Raw genomic sequence first — 19,011 nt, 5'->3', positions numbered from 1 at the left:
CAGAGGCCGGTGTTTGTTGGAAATCCTCCACTTTCATTTACCTTCTATGATGATCATCCAAATTCCTCTCGGCAGTGACTCAGCAAAAATCCAATCCAACACTCAACGTGAGGTTTTGGAGAAGAATAAAACTATCACAACCTTCACCTCTAACATCAGGGATCCTCTCAGGAAGTGAAGCAGCGTTGGAAGAGATGAAAGATGACGTTTCCTAAAATTTTTTTGGACTCCTGAACCTCAGCTGTAATCTTAGTGAAACTAAGCGGTTTAAACCAGGGATGTCAAACTAATTCTGGTTCAGGTTCCACATTCAGCCCAGTCTGATCTCCAGTGGACCAGACCAGTAAAATCACAGCATAATAACATAGAAATAACCACAACTCCTGATGGTTCCTGTGGTTTAGTGCAAAATGTTCACATTTAAGGAATTATCTTTTCATAAAACATCATGAACAACCTGAAATTTCTTTAGAAAAATAAATTTCAGCAACATTCATTTTACTTTCTGAACAAAACAATTTGAATGGTCTAGAAAGTATTTTAAATTTATAGTTTTACTAATTTACAATCTGCAGTTAATGTCTTCTCTGGAATTTTTACACTTTGAGGACCGGATTGGAGCCTCTGCATTCATGCTTTCATTCTGATCCATGCCTATCACTGACAGAATGAAGGAAATCCTCATCAATTAAATAAAGAAATCTGGATTCTGTTTATTTCTTCAGTTTCCTGAGGTGGCTGATAAGAAACTCCATCTGCAGCCGTGTTTGTTAGTAGAGGTGTTAAAGTGTTGTTTCAGTCTCTCAGATAGCAGCAGAACGTTCTATTAGCTGGACTACTGCTACCACTGGAGCTTCATGTTTTAGTGTTTAGTGTAGACATGGAAAATAAGCTCTAATCATGGCAGCAGTTCCACATTTTATTTCATTGCATGTTTTACTGTGTTTGTAAATCTGTTTTTAAAATCATTTTTATAACTTTTAACTAAGACCAGTAAAGATGAGAAGCCTCATTTACAGGACGGTTTAAAACAACAGTCAGGAGCCTCTATGAGCTTTTGTTTGCTGTTTTAATTCCTTCTGTTAGTACAGGAACATCCCTGATGCATTTCCAATATAGGAGAAGAGGAACAATGTTCACAGTTTCCATAAAGCTTCCATAAATTTCACCCTGAAGTTTGTCTGAAGCTAATATAAAGCAAACAAAAAGGGAATCCTACACCAAAGAGGCTAACCTTCATTTTTAAAATGTGTGTGTGTGTGTGTGTGTGTGGACAGCGTGTTAAAGACGGAGAACAAAATGCTCGCTGTGTCGACACACTCTTTTCATGCTTGTTAGCGATGTGCGATAAAGTCTGGCAGCGTGGAGGGAGAGTGAAAGTGTGTTTGTGTGTGTGGAAGTGTCAGTAACGGGCTATGAAAGGACCACCCTGGAATCCACAGCGGTGAGGTCATTACTCAACCATCAGCAGAGGAACATACGTCCAACTACACACAACCACCAACCATCAAATGTAATACCAACCAAACCAGAGTGTTTTCCTAATTGTGACAAAGTATTTGTTAGCATGAACCACAATCATTCTGTGCATACACCTGATCAGACCTTTACTACGGCGCTGTCACGTGAGAAAAATAGAAAATAAAAAATAAAAATAACAGTGTTGTCCTGCCCTGTACGAGCATCAGACACAATACACAGAAAATACCCTGTGTTGTTCTGCAGGGAAAGGACAAACAATCTTTTTACTATTTCCAGAACATGTTGCACCATCTACCTACTGACTGAAGCAGAACTACCCAACGTTAGCAGATCTTACTGTACTCTGCTTTAAGTCTCAATCCTTCAGCCTCATCATGCCTCAGTATACCATGTCCTGTTACTGCACTGTTCTTCATGTCACTTTAAATAAACATCTGTTACTGTTACAGAGTCACCATGTTGTTCAAATCCAGTTTTCTTACCGCTGGTTTGACACCTGCTGAGATAAACTGACTGGGTCCAGTAAAGAAGTTCACTAAAGTTAATCAGGTTCCAAACCCCCGGTCTGCTCCCATCCTTCCCCACTTCCCACCAGCCTCCCATCCTCCCATCCTTCCAGCCTCCCATCCTTCCAGCCTCCCATCCTCCCATCCTTCCAGCCTCCCATCCTTCCAGCCTCCCATCCTTCCATCCTCCCATCCTTCCCCACTTCCCACCAGCCGCCCACCAGCCTCCCATCCTCCCATCCTTCCAGCCTCCCATCCTCCCAGCCTCCCATCCTTCCAGCCTCCCATCCTTCCATCCTCCCATCCTCCCATCCTTCCCCACTTCCCACCAGCCGCCCACCAGCCTCCCATCCTCCGATCCTCCCATCCTTCCATCCTTCCAGCCTCCCATCCTTCCAGCCTCCCATCCTTCCATCCTCCCATCCTTCCATCCTCCCATCCTTCCCCACTTCCCACCAGCCGCCCACCAGCCTCCCATCCTCCCATCCTCCCATCCTTCCATCCTCTCAGCCTCCCATCCTCTCAGCCTCCCATCCTCTCAGCCTCCCATCCTTCCATCCTCCCATCCTTCCATCCTCCCATCCTCCCATCCTTCCAGCCTCCCATCCTTTCATCCTCTCAGCCTCCCATCCTTCCATCCTCCCATCCTCCCATCCTTCCCCACTTCCCACCAGCCGCCCACCAGCCTCCCATCCTTCCATCCTCTCAGCCTCCCATCCTCTCAGCCTCCCATCCTCCCATCCTCTCAGCCTCCCATCCTTCCATCCTCTCAGCCTCCCATCCTCCCATCCTCTCAGCCTCCCATCCTTCCATCCTCCCATCCTTCCAGCCTCCCATCCTTTCATCCTCTCAGCCTCCCATCCTTCCAGCCTCCCATCCTCCCATCCTCCCATCCTTCCATCCTTCCAGCCTCCCATCCTTCCAGCCTCCCATCCTTCCATCCTCCCATCCTTCCATCCTCCCATCCTCCCATCCTTCCCCACTTCCCACCAGCCGCCCACCAGCCTCCCATCCTCCCATCCTCCCATCCTTCCATCCTCTCAGCCTCCCATCCTCTCAGCCTCCCATCCTTCCATCCTCCCATCCTTCCATCCTCCCATCCTCCCATCCTTCCAGCCTCCCATCCTTTCATCCTCTCAGCCTCCCATCCTTCCATCCTCCCAGCCTCCCATCCTTCCATCCTCCCATCCTCCCATCCTTCCCCACTTCCCACCAGCCGCCCACCAGCCTCCCATCCTTCCATCCTCTCAGCCTCCCATCCTCTCAGCCTCCCATCCTCCCATCCTCTCAGCCTCCCATCCTTCCATCCTCTCAGCCTCCCATCCTCCCATCCTCTCAGCCTCCCCTCCTTCCATCCTCCCATCCTTCCAGCCTCCCATCCTTTCATCCTCTCAGCCTCCCATCCTTCCAGCCTCCCATCCTCCCAGCCTCCCATCCTCTCAGCCTCCCATCCTTCCATCCTCCCAGCCTCCCATCCTCTCAGCCTCCCATCCTTCCATCCTCCCAGCCTCCCATCCTCCCATCCTCTCAGCCTCCCATCCTTCCATCCTTCCAGCCTCCCAGTGATCCATCATCTTCCTCTGGTTAATACAGTCTTAAGAGGAATGAAGTTCTAAGTGGAACACCCCTGGCTGACATGTTATTCTTACACTAAAAGAGAGTTTAGTCTGTATTAGAGAGCATTTATTAGTGAGTCTGACACATGATTCTCTGCTGAGCTACATCCCACAGAGAGCTGAGAAAAAGCTCTACATAACTGACCGAATGCTAGATAACTCTCCAAGCGTAGCACTGTTAGCCTTTCTGAACTGATAAGACATTGATCTACAACTCACTGGTGCATTAAAGCCTGTAAATTAATTATTTTAGTCCACAAATCCATTCTCTGCTCAATAAAAGCACTCCAAGCTGTGAGCTGATGGAGAGTTTCACAGGGAGTTTCCATGATGGATTTTATGGAGAAAAACATGCATCTACTGGCTTTAGGATTCAGAAAAACTCTGATCATATGAAGCTCATTTATGTTTTGAAGATCACACGAAGATGCAGATGTTTTATTATCCAAAGGAAAAGGTCAGTTTATCAGCAGCTGTAAGCTCTGGGCTTTGGGGTTTTTCTAGCTTTGAAAGAATTATTCATTTTCATAAAAAGTCACGAAGCATGCAGGAGTGATTGCAGCAATGCATAAATTAGAGAAAAAAGATCCCCAAAGAGCACAGCTGGGGTATGATGTAGAACTATTTCTGGTAGATGGAATCAATCCAGAGCATTTTTAAGAATTTGAAGTGAAAACGTGAAAGTGATAGAAAGTCTTCTCTGGATGAGTGGAATCTGCCTGCAGCTCAGCTTTTAGTTAAACTTTACCGTCACACTTTTTTATAATAACAGAGTCATAATATTTTTATAAATATTTAAAGCCAGTATGGTTTGGATTGGCTTTAAACAAAGAGAACTAGTGCTTGATCCTCACATTACACCTGCTCTATGTCACTTCTGACCCACTTTAAGTCTCCTAAGGCCAGTGCTGCCCGTCCACCAGCATACCAGCCCACTGAGGTCTGTAAATTCAATCATTTTCTCAAGTCCATGAGAATCTGTCCAAAATCTTCCATGTGCAGCCAAACATTTGCATCTACATGAACTGCAGCTACACTAGGAGGACATAGTTTACATGCTGGGCAGTAATATTCATCCACAACATCCATAAATGTCAACTTACTGCACGTTTGGAGTCTTCAGCAGTTTGTAAGCAGAATAGAAAGTCACTCATGTATTAGTTCAAAAAATCCTACATGACCATGACGATCTGTTTCTATTGCTGTCTTCATCTAGGACTGAACAAGAATAATTACAACCTGCCTGATTGAAAACACTTCCTGCAGACTTCTCTCCATTTTCTGTCTTAAAGTTTTGTAGTCGATGAAAAATGGTCTGTTTGCTGCTTCTTCTGCTTTGTTTTCTGTGGCCTATATACTGCCACACTACTAGTAACTAGTACTACTACACTGCTAGTACTAGTACACCACTCATACTAGTACACTGCTAGTACTAGTACACCACAAATACTATTACACCTCTAATACTAGTACACTGCTAATACTAGTACACCACTAATACTAGTACACCGCTAGTACTAGTACACCACTAATACTAGTACACCTCTAATACTAGTACACTGCTAATACTAGTACACCACTAATACTAGTACACCGCTAGTATTAGTACACCACTAATACTATTACACCTCCAATACTAGTACACAACTAATACTAGTACACCGCTAATACTAGTACACTTCTAGTACTAGTACAACACTAATACTAGTACACCACTAATATTAGTACACTGCTAATACTAGTACACCGCTAGTACTAGTACACCACTAATAGTAGTACACTGCTAGTACTAGGACACCACTAATACTAGTAAACACTAATACTAGTACACTGCTAGTACTAGTACACCACTAATACTAGTACACCTCTAATACTAGTACACCACTGATACTAGTACACCACTAGTACTACTACACTACTAGTACTAGTACATTACTAATACTAGTACATTACTATCCTAGTTTACTCACTCCAATGCAGTTAATGGAACGGAGTCTAATTTGCTTTTTCTTTATTGCAATATTCCAAAAGTTTGCCTCAACTTTGTTTGACAGTATATTAGAAACCCATGCATATGTGATTTTTTGACTGGCTACCATCCACTGACTGACTAAAAGGCTTAATAACTGATCATGATCTATAGGTTGATGGTCCTGACTCGGTTCCTCCAGTTGTTTGAAGCTGTCAGAGTAACTCACGTTTGTTCATCAAGTTCAACTTCCCGCATCTCACTGCAGCCTCAGATTATTTATGAGCTCTGCTCTGTTGCAACCAGGATATAGAGGTTTAAATGAAGGAGTCTGAGCCACAGATTGGCTCTGCAGCAGCATACAGAGGTTTAAATGAAGGAGTCTGAGCCACAGATTGGCTCTGCAGTGGCAGCGAGGATCTTAGAAGTATGTCGAGTGAAACTGAGGGGACTTAGAACTTTAAATGATCCTTCCATTCCTCCTCCTTCCCCCTTTAAACCCTCTCCTCTCTCCCATGGACTCATCTTCTGTCATCTCTCCTTTTCCTTTCCTCCCCTGTCTCCTCCTCCTCCTCCTCCTCCTCCTCTCTGGTCTTTGCCAGCTCTCCACACAATGTGCCCATTGTTTCCTCACTCTCACCCCAGAAAGCAGAGAAACACGACTTCTGCAGCCCAGAGAACAGGAACGCTCACATAGGCTCTCATTCTCTGAATTTTCTCTTTAAAATCACGGCCGAGTGCAAACACACTAACATGCACACACATTAACACTCACTAACACACACGAACACACACTAACACACACCAACAGTTGCCGTGCACCAGCAGGGCTCAGGACAAGGGCTGATTGAGAGCTGGTGTTGAGTCATGTATGACTGCAGCCGTGTGGTTCTGATTCACGGATCGTCGGTGGATGATACCCCTCCAACCACTTAAACACTTCCCTCTCTGCACACAAAGCCCTGAACTGTCATTAAGTTTGGTGACTGAGAGGACAGTAGAATAGAGAGGTTAGTGTTAGAATCCAGGCAGTATTTGGACAGAATAGAGCTTTAATTTGTCCTCAGTATTACTTTCAGAAAAAGCCAAAAACACCAAGTGACCGGACCATGACTGCGTCTATAATATTCACTCTAACTGATGGGGAACCACAGTGCAGCCAGTTCAAGAAGCGGCGTATCATCGCCCACCAACAGCAGCACTTTGTGAGCGTTTACTGTAAAATAATGCTGTGTTTCCCCAATGAGAAGGAGTCGACTGAATTTACAGACCATCAAGTTTCTCAGCAGCTTCTGGTCTGACTAAATCTACAGAGGAAGATGTGTAAATACCAACAGGAATCCTAAACAACATGGAAAAACCATTTTAATTTGGCTATAAATTCTTCCAGGGATCGTGTCTTGGGAAAGCGTACTGACAACTAAAATCCAGATCATTAGTATCCGTGGAGCTGCGTAACGCACCCTTTATTTCTTTTTTTTCCTAATGTCCTTTGAATAAGCTTCTTTGCTTTCAGGACTTTCTGCTATGATCTGTTCCACATGTTTAGGTAAAGCAGGTTTTCAGGCTAAACTGCAGAACAAGGAACAAACATGATATTAATCCTTGGAAAGCTCTGAGAAATGCAGCAGGTTTAGAACAGAAGTGCCCTAAACATTTATAGGTTCCACCCCAGCTTCATTTGCATCTTGTTTTTATTACAACATAGATGAATATATGATCAGTAAAACATGTTACACGCATGTGTTAAATGAAAGGGCTGCAGGTGATGTGAGATTATTTAATCTGTAAAGAACCCTAGAGAACGAATCTAGTGAATTAAACGGATAAAAAGTCGTCACTCAGTTTGTTTGGATAGATTTCATCTGCTGAGTGAAAAGGACCTAAAATTAACAGCTAAAATATGACATTACTAATTATTTCTAAAAAGTGAGTCATATTAAGTATATTAGGTCACAGAATTCAGTCAAGTCTAATATTCAGCGATTACTGAACCGTCCTCAATAATAAATGTGATAATTAAAATACTGAGGCGAGCGGTGACTCATCCTGATAGAGATCAGAGAGAAAAGCTTCAGTTTAACTTTATAGCTTCTTTTAAACAGTCAGGAGAGCATCTAACTGTATCTGGACTAACATGGGGATTGTCATTAACACACTCATGAACTAAACTATAAACAGAACGGAAAAACACAGAACAACCAAGAACAACATGACTCTAACTCTTTAGGTCACATCCATAAGGTTTGCTGATAAACTACCAGCCAACTTCATTACTATTGATAGTAAACCTTTATGAAGAAGTAAACACCTTTTCAGGGAGGTTTAGCTTGACATGAACACTTACTGCTTTAAATATTAATAATATCCATATCTAGGGGTGTATTTTATGATAATTTTTATACTACAGTTGTGACAACCAATGAGTAATGTAGGTATAATTTAACATTTAACATATTTCAGGTAAACTTCCAGTGATTGGTAGAGCTGTCCTGACAACTCGCTAGAATATTTTTTAGTGCTGTACATGAAGGTTCCCCAACAGAGTCATTCATTAAACTCCTAAAAACTCATGTGTGTGTTTCATATTCAGATGCTTCTTCCATGAAAATTAAATCTCCTCCAACCTTAAAATGGCTTAGATGTAGTTCCACACTTTTCTATCCTCTAGAATGTACAGATTTCCCCACTTTCACCCGACACACTGCACCTACAGCACTCCAGCTCATCTCTGACCATAAAACTAAACTACGCTAAGCCATGATTAAGAATGATTCAGCAAACATGGCAAACATCAGAACCTGATTCTGAAGGAGAATACGGAAATCAATCTCTGCAAGCTGACAGGATTGGTTCTTTAGATGTGTAAAGAATGAAACCCTGGAAGTCTGACCCTATTTCCTAACCCCAATCCTAACTCTCTGATCCAAACCCTAACCCTGGAAGTCTGACCCTAGTCCTAATCCTAATCCTAACCCGAACCCTAATCCTAACCCTAACCCCATTCCTATTCCTAAACCAAACACTAATCCTGATCCTAAACTGCAGTTTTAAGGTGGAAATGTTCAGTGATGACACCAACTGCTTCCTTTGCTCATGATTTGTCTTTCTGTATATATAAACCCCTCATGGACATCCATCCATCCGTCCGTCCATCCATCCATCCATCCATCCATCCATCATCCGTCCATCCTTCCATCCATCCATCATCTACACACCGGTTAATCCTCATCAGGGTCGTGGGGGGTGGAGTCTATCCCAAAAGGATAGGAGAACCTGGAGAGAACCCACACATGCACAGGAGAACATGGAGACTCCATGCAGAAAGATCCCAGGAAGGCCAGGACACGGACTGGGGATCTTCTAGCTGCAAAGTGACAGTGCTAACCACTAAACCACTGTGCAACACCCTTATGAACATGTTAAAAACAACATGCTAGCATTTCAGAAATGGATCAGTTCAGAAACATGAAGCAAATAAAGAAGAACCTTCTGAAAACTGATTCTAGTGTCCGTTAAAATGAACACGCTAACATGAACATGTTAACATGATCACATTAACATGAACATGGTAACATGAACACGTCAACATGATCACCTTCTTTAACCATCAAACCCTCTGGAGGTGATGAGAGGAAACCCAAAAGCCGAGGAACTGAGAAACCAAACATGTAGAACACCTGCTTAAATGTGGATGTTATCAGCAGTTTTCATTCAGAAAAACCACAACGTGACGCAGGAGGAAGAATCAGGGACTTTCATGTTCATGTTTCATGTTCATGTTTCATGTTCATGTTTCCTAGAAAGATCCAGTCAGTAGCAGCTGCTTTAATGTATTTAAATCTGAGTAGAAACTGATTACAGAGTGATTATTATTCTAAAACTCTCCAGAAATGAGTCCAGATAAACGTCCTCCACCGTCAGCTCTGCCTGCAGCTTCATGCTGGGCGTGTTCACATGTTCTCTGATGAAATCACTATTAGAGACAGATCCTGAGATTACATCACCGCTGCTCAGATGGAATCTGTATTACATCAGTTTGGTCCTCAGAGGTTTCAGAGCTTGACTCTAAAGCTCTGGTGATGCCTTCAGTCTGTAGGAATCCTGTTTTTATTTGTAGCTGTTGTAGTTTAGTTGTAGTAAAAGAAGAACTACGAGGTCAAGTTCAGGTTTTTAGCTGTAGGTTGAGGTCAGGAGACCAGTTGATGCCCCGTTCTTTCCTTTCTTATTGCCCACTCCTCGGTTAGAGAACAACGCAGTGGAACGATACTAAAAACAGAGAAGACAACCCAGGAGGTTCTACAGTCAGCCAGAGGAACGTTCTCCATCCAGCTGAGTCCTTTTCATTGCTACAGACCAGAGAACATGCAGAAAGCACGACAGATTTATTTATTCTGCACTTAAACAGGAGATACTGGGAGCTTTAAGGAGGAGGAAGGGAGATCTCTGACTACGGAGCGCTTTACAGTTTAATGAATAATGTCAGATAGATACTAAATAGATTCAGATTTCTGTTGTATTATAATTCTCCACTCAACAACCCATCACAGCTAAACCAGATCTGCATTTTGATTTATAGAAAACTGAAATCTCTTTTGTTAAAGAATTCATTTCATTCAGTACTTTGTAGAAACACCTGTGGCAGCATTTGCATTTTGAAATCTTTGTAAAGTCTGTAAACTTTGTGCCGTTACTTCAATGATCCAGACTCAGAGTCTAAACTTCATCCTCAGGTCTGAACTAACGTTTCTCAGTGGTTGGAGATCTTTAGCAGGCCAACCAAAACCATTCCAGCTTTGTCCTGCGCTGAATACTGGTTGTCTGATAGAGGAACCTTCATCCAGTCAAAGCTTCTGTACAATCTGAACCTTTTTATGGGATGTTTGGCTGCATTTTGCCTCATTGGACTGAGGAAGTTTTTTAAAATGAAAGGTTTCATACACTCATTTGGAAAAACATGATTATGCTTTGTCATTAATGGATTTAGATTCTGGATTAATTGGTAAAAAAGTGCATTTTAAATTAAATCTATGACACATTTCAGTGTGAAATAGGCCCAGTGTATCCCTTTATAGCAGGGCTATTCATTTAAAAATGGACTCGGGCCGGATTTTCAGACTAAGAACATGAGCTGGGCTGGACGTTTTTAGCAGACAGTGAGCAAAGTTAACCATTTAAAATAAACACAAACAGATAAGATAACAAACACACTGGATGTTTATTAACGTATTGCCACATCCAAAAGGACATAAACACAATAGAAGAGCAGTACTTAGTCTAAACCTGTGCTGAAATACTGCTTCTTTAAATTTTACATTTCAAACACACAACTTCAACACATTTTGATAGGTAAATATAAGCACAGGTTAAGGTGAACATAAAAACTAAGTGCCGATTAGAAACACCATCTTTTGTTTTGGTCACATCTCAAAGTGCATTAAAAAGTAACTTGCTTAACAGTAACTTTTCAGAACTTGAGACATTTTTCTTCTTTTGAAATAACAAAAAACAGAGTTTGTCCCTGTCCATATTTGGTCTCATCTGAGACAGTCACATCTTCAGTGCATATAATCAAAAAAATAAACAGTAGGCACAGTGATAGTTACTATCCCTTTGAAACGAAATAAAGCTGACATCAAAGTGCATAATAAAGTGCAACTAAGTGAAATAACTGTCAAAACAAAATGTCTTTCTTAAATATTAAACTTATAATAAGTGAACATAAAATAGTCACATAAATACATAAAACTACCTTTAGTGTCTGCTACAGCACGCTGCTTTGTTGCACTTACCATGTCTCGAAGACATCTGTGGCGAGAATGTTTGACGTGTCAGACCTGTTTGATAGCAGATGTCACACTCGTCTTAACTTTATCGTCCGTTAAAACTTCATCCACGACAGCCAACATGCAGTCCTTCACAGTTTCTGAGTCTGTGAACAGCCTCTTTTTCGTGGCCCTTTCCTGAGCTGTGCAGGTCCGCTTCATTGTAGTACAGCTCCGGTTGTAAGATGCAGTCAAACTCTGAATTATAGCCGCTCTCTCATGACATCCCTGAGGAAAGTTTGTCCGAAACGCGGCATGTTTTTTCAACGTGGTGTCTTCGGACATTCTAATCTTTCAGCGCTGCAAAGCACTCGTTGCAGAGTAAAGGCATTGTTTTGGCGTTCGGACTTGGTGGTAAATAAATAAATACTTGTCAGTCCACGCAGGATTAAACCGACGGTTTTCCTCGCCGATTTGTCGTTTCAGGATAGAAAAAGACACGCTGCTATTTTCGCCTGTATAGAACTGCTAATGTTAACTTTTCAAACGCGTCTCCTCAACACAATGCATTGTGGGTATAATTGCTAGGTTACGGTAATTGTTGCATTCAATGTTTGCAATAATGTTGGAATTTTTGTAAGAACTTGTCAGTGTTACTGAAAGATGTTTTTCTGTTTTTCTCGGACCCAAGTGCCAATCACTCGGCAGTTGCTTTAGGGCCACTCGAGGGTTGCTTTCGGGCCGCATGTGGCCCGCGGGCTGCTAATTGAATAGGGCTACTTTATAGGTACCTTTTCCACTACAGGTGGAGTAAATGTACCAGACACTGAACCCTAATCAGCCTTTCAGCATCTGATTCATGAGGAGCATTCAGGAGTTAGTGGAGTTAAAGAGTTTGAACTAAAATGTCCATTCTAGGGACACCAAAACAACGATAGCAGTGATGCTGAGAGAGATGAGTGCTGCTTTAGCCTCTTTGGTGAATCTCACATTGTTGATGGAAATGTATGAAAGGAGAAGACGGTGAGAGGTTTCTTAAAAATGCTGCATCTTGTCTTCTCTGAGTTTAACCAATCAGGATCAACTCCTGACAGTAATGTGGAAAAAGGTTCAAGCTGCCCTAAAGTAGTCTGGAAGCAGAAAACAGCTGATTGAGGAACTAGTTTTACATTACTCAACATTTACAGGAGAAAAAAGTTTCCACCAGCGGACCTTAGTGGAGAAATATTCTGTTACTGTCATCGTTTCATTTTCTGCTTCAAAAAACTACAATAATCCAGAACTCAGATACGGATTTATGATTACTGACAGTTAGAAAACGGTTTCCTCGTTCAGACTCTGGTTCCTCTTTCTGTCTTTCACATGACTGACTTTGAATGATTTTAACCTACATCCACCTCATGCACGCACGCACGCACACGCACACACACACACACACACACACACACACACACGCCGTGTGACTGACACCTGATAGAAACTTCTGGCCGCTCTGACCAACATGGTCTACCCTCTTTATGCTTCTTTATCTGGTTTCAATATCATATAAACATACTGCTGCTAATTGTCGTGTTCTTCCAGACAAATTTCGTTGTACTTTCATTCATTCATTCATTTATTTCTTTTTAAAATGGGACAATTCGTATTAATGTACATTTCCATGTAAATACGATAGATTGTAGCCATACGGCTAATTTCCATCTCAAGTCCCATTGGCAGATCAAAATTAGAGAACAACATAAGACCAAAGAAGAACAAAAACACATTAATATATATATAAAATGAAAAAGAAAACGATAACACTTAGTGGACATAACAGACAAAAGCTGAGATATCGAGGCAGCTACCAAGCACTAATTAATTAACATTTACACATGATTATATTGCAAATATCTCTTTGTTGCTATTGCACATATCCCTCTACATTATTGCACATTGTCATACTACACTTATCCCTCTGTCACTATAACATAAGGGTCCGCTATATATATCCCTCTGACACTGTTACATTTAATTGTATTGCACATTTCCCATTGCCACTATTGCACATAATAATATTGCACATTTCTCTTAGTCACTATTGCACATATCCCCGTCTACATAACATATAATTACCCTATACATGTCCCATCTAACACTGTTGCACATATCCCATTATCACCATCGCTCATAATCCTTAAGCACTATTACACATGGCTATATTGCCCGAAGCTCACGTCTACACATTTAAAACAAATTACACAGAGTCTTCAGGGACGAGCCCAATCAATGGCGAACAAATTTACACAGTATTATGATCACAGATCTGATTTTCCAATAGCCATGCTTTGAGATGTTTAGTAAATGAGGTGAGGTGTGGTTGTTCACGAATGGCACTTGGTGTAGTATTCCAGGTTTGTGATGCACGAAAAGAGAAAACTGACTGCCCAAGAGCACTTTTCCTAAAAGGTACAACACAATTACCTCTAGACCTGCTCTGGTTGATCTGCTGGAATTTTTCTTTACAAATTCTTGTAGCGCAGGGGGAGCTTGGCCATGAAAAATTTTGTAAAGCAGAACAGAATCAGTGTATTGTCACTTCTGCCCAGTGACAATAAAGTCTCTTTATCTTTCCATGATGACTGAAGGTTCCATACAGAACACAGCTGGAGTCGCTGGTCTGTTTCTGGGAATAAATGCTTTAAAGACATTATTATTTCATTATTGTTTCCCACTAAAGACCCTGCAGTGAACTGTTTGTTCATTTCCGATGCACTAAAATGATTCTGTGTTTCATTGATAAAATGTTCTGAGTGGATATCTGCTGTGCTTTCTGTAGATCCGTCAGCAGTATTCACAGCAGTACAGTGTAATGTTAACTCTGATATCTGACAGCAGTAAACAGTCTGAGGAGCAAACGGCCCTCAGAACAGACCTTACAGGCAGATTTGTGAATGGCTATAAAGCTGTGTACATGAGGGCCTCCTCGCTTCTCTCACTTCCTGTTCCTCTCCTCTATTCTTTCTCATAGTCTTTGGAGTTTCTCAGCGTCTGTCTGCATTTCTGCAGCCATCTGGAGATCTTTAATACACCCAACAGATGTGAGACGTGGATCTCACAGGGCATTCAGAAATAACACAACTTTCTGACGGCCAGCTCACCAACAGCTCCTTCACATATCCTCTAATACCTGAAATGAAGCACCTTGAAATGCAGCATGTGGAACAGCTTCTAAACATGTCATTGTAATACTGGATTTCTCTTTAAAGTAGATAAACTAATAAAGGATAACATCAGAAAGTCTCTTACTGCAGATTTATCTAGTGGTGCAGGAGCAGAACACACAGTTTATGAATGAAAAACAGAAAACTGACTGCTAATGGTCAGTTACAAGCAAAGACCATTAATTAAAACCTCAGCAACAGAAAACACAACTAAATACAGAAAATATTCAGTATGTGAAGAAAACTGGGACACTTTAGATGCTGCATTAGAGACTAATGAAGTTACTGAAGTCAGCTTTTTAGAAAAAAAATCTAAATTTTAGAGTTTTGTTTACACATTCTGATTAGATGAGTCAGGTTTTATTCCAGATGTCTGCAGTATTTTCTCTCCATTGTGCTGTTACCACATTGGTGCAGATCTCTCCTCAGTTTTTCTTGTTTTATCTGTTAGTTGCTTTTTTCAGTTCCCAGAGGGTTGGGCTATTATAAAAGCAGACAGCAGTAATTCATCGTGATTAAAATCATAAAACTATTCTGGAGTGTGGCCCATCGCATCTGAACTCTCCGTGACAAAATAAAATTTAGGAAAGCCTCAGGATGGTTGTTCCAGACCACCCAGAGATGCTTCATCTACAGAAAGGACCCAGTCGGAGGAGATTTACTGTCAGTCAGCAGCGTTCTGACTGGTTTCTGCTACTGAGAGCATCAGATGGATTTTAGCTGACATTTAGTGACTCTGTGTGCAACCAGCAAACCAACAGTGTGACTCGGAGCTGGAGACTCTGAGGTTCATCACGCTTTAAACATCCAGCGTGATCAGCTGAACCGTGAAGTAGAGGTTTAACCACAAACTCACATCAGCAGGCAGAAGAAACGGAAGAAAATAACTTCCACAGACGTGATGCAGGTTTAACATTGAGGAGGGCAGCGGTTCTACTTCTATAATCAATGACATGAATGCAGAGCAAAGCATTTATTCAATCTTGTATATATTTATATCTGAACAGGTAGATTTCTTGCCTTTTCTATGCTCGCGTGCATTTGAAAGAAATCTAATTTCAATAACTCTGCAGAATGTGGCTCTGCTACCTGCATGAATGTGGAAGCAATCTGGACGTTTGGCGTAAGAATGGGAGGAATGCAGGCCTTAGACGAGGGGGAGGAGAGAAATCACAACAGATGTTTCAAGGACCTCTTCTTTGACGGATGTCAGAGCTCATGGAGGGAAACATAAAGCAGTCATCTTCAGGGGAGACGAGTTTATTTAGTTTAATGAAGACGGTCAGCAATCAGACACTACTCTCTTATATTTAGCTTCACGTCTAGCGTCCCACAGGTTGCGGAATCGCTTCATATCCAGAGAACCTCAGGGACTAACAGTCCTGGTTGCTGTGGAGACCACAGAGCTGCTGAGAACCATCCTGTTCTCATATCTGAAGGGCTGGGGTGTCCTATCCATGGTGATAGATTACGGCTTCCCTCTGGCTAAATCAGCTAGGACAGTTTAGAAAAATAAAGGTCATTCTGCACTTAAAGTAAACTATAGTTGAAGAAGAAGCTCAGTTTTTATCAGTTTACTCCACTATCTGTTGTTTTGAATGTGAGGGCAACTATAAGGAGCGTTTCTGTTCTTGTTTTGTCTCATTAAAACCGTCTCTCACAGATTTCCTCCTTGATGACCTTCCACTGGAACTAAATGCTGCATAACAGACATCTGAAAGTTGCAGCTAAACTGCAGAGAAACTGCAGGTATTATTATTATTATTATTATTATTATTATTATTATTATTATTATTATTAGGGTTTTAAAAGAATCATTTTAAATGAAGCTAAGTTGTTGTTTAAGTCAAACCTCGTCAGGTTGACCAGATTTTTAACTTTATTACTTCCATTTTAATGGATTTTATGGTTTTATTGTCTCTAATATGTGCACTTACACATTTGTGATTGTGTTTTGGATAAAAGTGGTGAGAATGACTGAGTTAAGAAATACATATTTAAGCAGCACTCTGGCCTTGGTTCAGGTGAAAGGTGAAGTTTCTTATATTTGCTGACCTTATCATACCTCCAGCAGCAGCTGTTGGGTTTATCTTACGTTAACATGCATCAGATTAGAGACACTCTCATGAAAACAAGCCTAAAAATGAGAAGTGTTCTCCAGCTTTCATGCTTTAACTCCAGAAAAAGTGACTTTACTGCAGTCAAAGGTCAACAAATGTGACGTCTTTACAGAGAAGCTGCTGACCTGATCTATTTACTGGAGTGTTAAAGGAACTACCGCTGCCCTGAAGCATCAGAGACCCCCTGAGGTCTGGAGGTGGGGGTAGATAGTGGTGAATACACTAATAAACACACACACACACACACACACACACACACACACACACACACACACACACACACCAGATGAGTGTTAATGAGGAGACATCAAAAGGCCGATGGAGGCAGCAGATGGAGTTTTAGGACTTTCACCATCAGTTCAGGAGGATGGAGACTAAAGGCAGCTTGTTGTCTTATTCTGCATCTTAGGTGGAAAAAGAAACAAGTGTTACCAAACTGGCTGTCTGGAGCACATCTGAAGTTAATCTGGCCACTTGGTGTGTTTTTGTGTTTACTGGAGGTAAATATTTGTCCTAAAGGTGTCAGTAAAGGAGAGGTCACACCTCTGGTTAACACTGAGGAGTTCTCTCAGATGTTTACTCAGAAACTAACCAGAAGAAAACTTTTTTTTACAAGAGATTAGAACCTTTGACTGACTTTCCACCTGAGAACATGATGTCTTTTTGGAATAAATGATAAAGAATTAGATGATGACAACTCAAAGATAATTCTTGTCTCTCCTTTATCACCCCTTTAGCTGTCTGCTTGGAGACATTAGGAAACTATGATCAGATCTGAGTTCTTTACTCCATCCTTGGTGCAGGTGATGCAGGTTAACCTCATTGTCTGTCTGAAACCTCTGCATCTACAATTCTTTATCTTCTTTTACAACTTTTCCAGAGTCACAGCTGCTCAGACTGCAGCCAGAAGTTCATGAGAAACACTGAATTTCAGGGCTGGAGTCCAAAACTCAGCAGAAGATTGACTTGTGCCAGCTCTAGACAGCTTCAAGACTCTGGGCAGATCCCAACACTAAGAGGTGTCTGAGGACCATCTCTATGCTGCTGCTCTGGTCAACAACCAGTGTTTCCTGTTGGAGAAGTGATGCTGGATGATGGATGAGATGTTTGTACAACTCTGTGGAACGGACAGAGCTCCTTCTCTCTGTAGATCAGCGTGGAAAATCAACACAGATGTCAACTTTTTTTCTTCACTCCCAGACCCACGGCCTGCTGGAGTGTTTTTTTCCTCTCTCCCTTCTAAAGTCCCGTTAGAGTTGGATAAAACTCGGTTCATTCCAGTTCTCACCCTGCGGCGCACAAACCGCGTCTCCTGCTGGATAACGGTGCTCAGAGCTCCATCTGCTAATGCCATCAGAGCTTTATCTGACACAATGCTCTCCTCTAACCGTCTACGTGGCAGGTATACTGTGATTATGTAAAGATGCCAACATCAGGCATGCACTGGGAGGAAAAGATCGTTTTTCACCTAATGTGAGTTTATAAGAATCACTGAATGAAGGAGGATAAGAAATGAAATACTTACAGTGTCCTGCTTCCAGTGGGTTCGGTGCTTTAGTTTTACTCCCTGACTGCTTCCCTGAATGTCCAACTCAAGTTCTGATTGCCTGAAACTCCTCCAAAGAGAAAACTCATAGAGACTCTCAAAGTGTCAAAGTCGCAGCGGCGCAAAAAGAGACTCCAGATCCGAGCAGCCGCCAGGTAACCCTTTCATTGTATGTCCGTGCAGAAAAACACTGCTGCGGAGTTTTTTCCAACCAGAACGTCGCTGTTTTTCGTTGTTCTTGTTGTTTTTTAATCGATAAGTTTCTCTAATTTCCCTCCAGACGCTGACTCGGTGCGTCCTGCTCCGTCTCCGCTCCCTCTGACCGACCCACTGCCGCACACACTGCCCGGGACGGGACCTTTGTCTGCGCATGACGTCACGCACACGCACACACCAGCGTGCACACACACACACACGCACACGCACACACACACAGCACATAGATGCTATTTGAATCAGAAATGTGTCCTTTGCTGCTAAAAACGCGCTAAGAGCGTCTTTATCGTTAAAACTGCAGTTTGTCCTTGGATCTCTTATCAGTGCAAACAGGTGACTCTTTATGTGCAACAAGTGCACTTTTCTCCACCACTTGACATACTTTTCTCACTTATCTTGTGGAGGGTAAAACTAGAAACCATGCAAATGTCCTCCAAGCGAAGATTTTCTAGTAGAGCTTAGAGCTGTTCTTTTCCCTCAGCCTTAATTGGAAACACATTTTTTTCAGTAACTTGTTAAGAGAGAGAAAGACAGGAAGGGAGAGAAAGAAAGACAGACAGACAGACAGAGGGTGGAGTGAAGCAGAGA

At 42.0% G+C, this 19,011-nt stretch overlaps 2 protein-coding genes across 2 annotated transcripts in view; one reads left to right on the top strand and one right to left on the bottom strand.

Annotated features, from left to right (window-relative positions):
* The window catches only part of lpar1 (lysophosphatidic acid receptor 1), a 40,534-nt gene extending 22,005 nt beyond the window's left edge, over positions 1-18,529 (bottom strand). Inside the window, exon 1 of the mRNA XM_023289849.3 lies at positions 18,187-18,529. The gene's annotated coding sequence lies outside the window, so the exon portion shown is untranslated. The remainder of the gene's footprint in view (positions 1-18,186) is intronic.
* LOC129347305 (uncharacterized) lies at positions 1,568-3,554 on the top strand. The gene is made up of 3 exons (XM_055004021.1): positions 1,568-1,625; positions 2,078-3,103; positions 3,205-3,554. Exons 1-3 carry the CDS (start codon positions 1,568-1,570, stop codon positions 3,552-3,554), a joined length of 1,434 nt encoding a protein of 477 aa, XP_054859996.1.
* Positions 18,530-19,011: the final 482 nt, after the last annotated feature.

The sequence above is a fragment of the Amphiprion ocellaris genome, chromosome 17, assembly GCF_022539595.1.
Source record: "Amphiprion ocellaris isolate individual 3 ecotype Okinawa chromosome 17, ASM2253959v1, whole genome shotgun sequence".
In the NCBI taxonomy this organism is placed as follows: domain Eukaryota; kingdom Metazoa; phylum Chordata; class Actinopteri; family Pomacentridae; genus Amphiprion; species Amphiprion ocellaris.
Note: the sequence above shows the minus strand (reverse complement) of the source record. Positions and strands in the feature narration are given on the sequence as shown.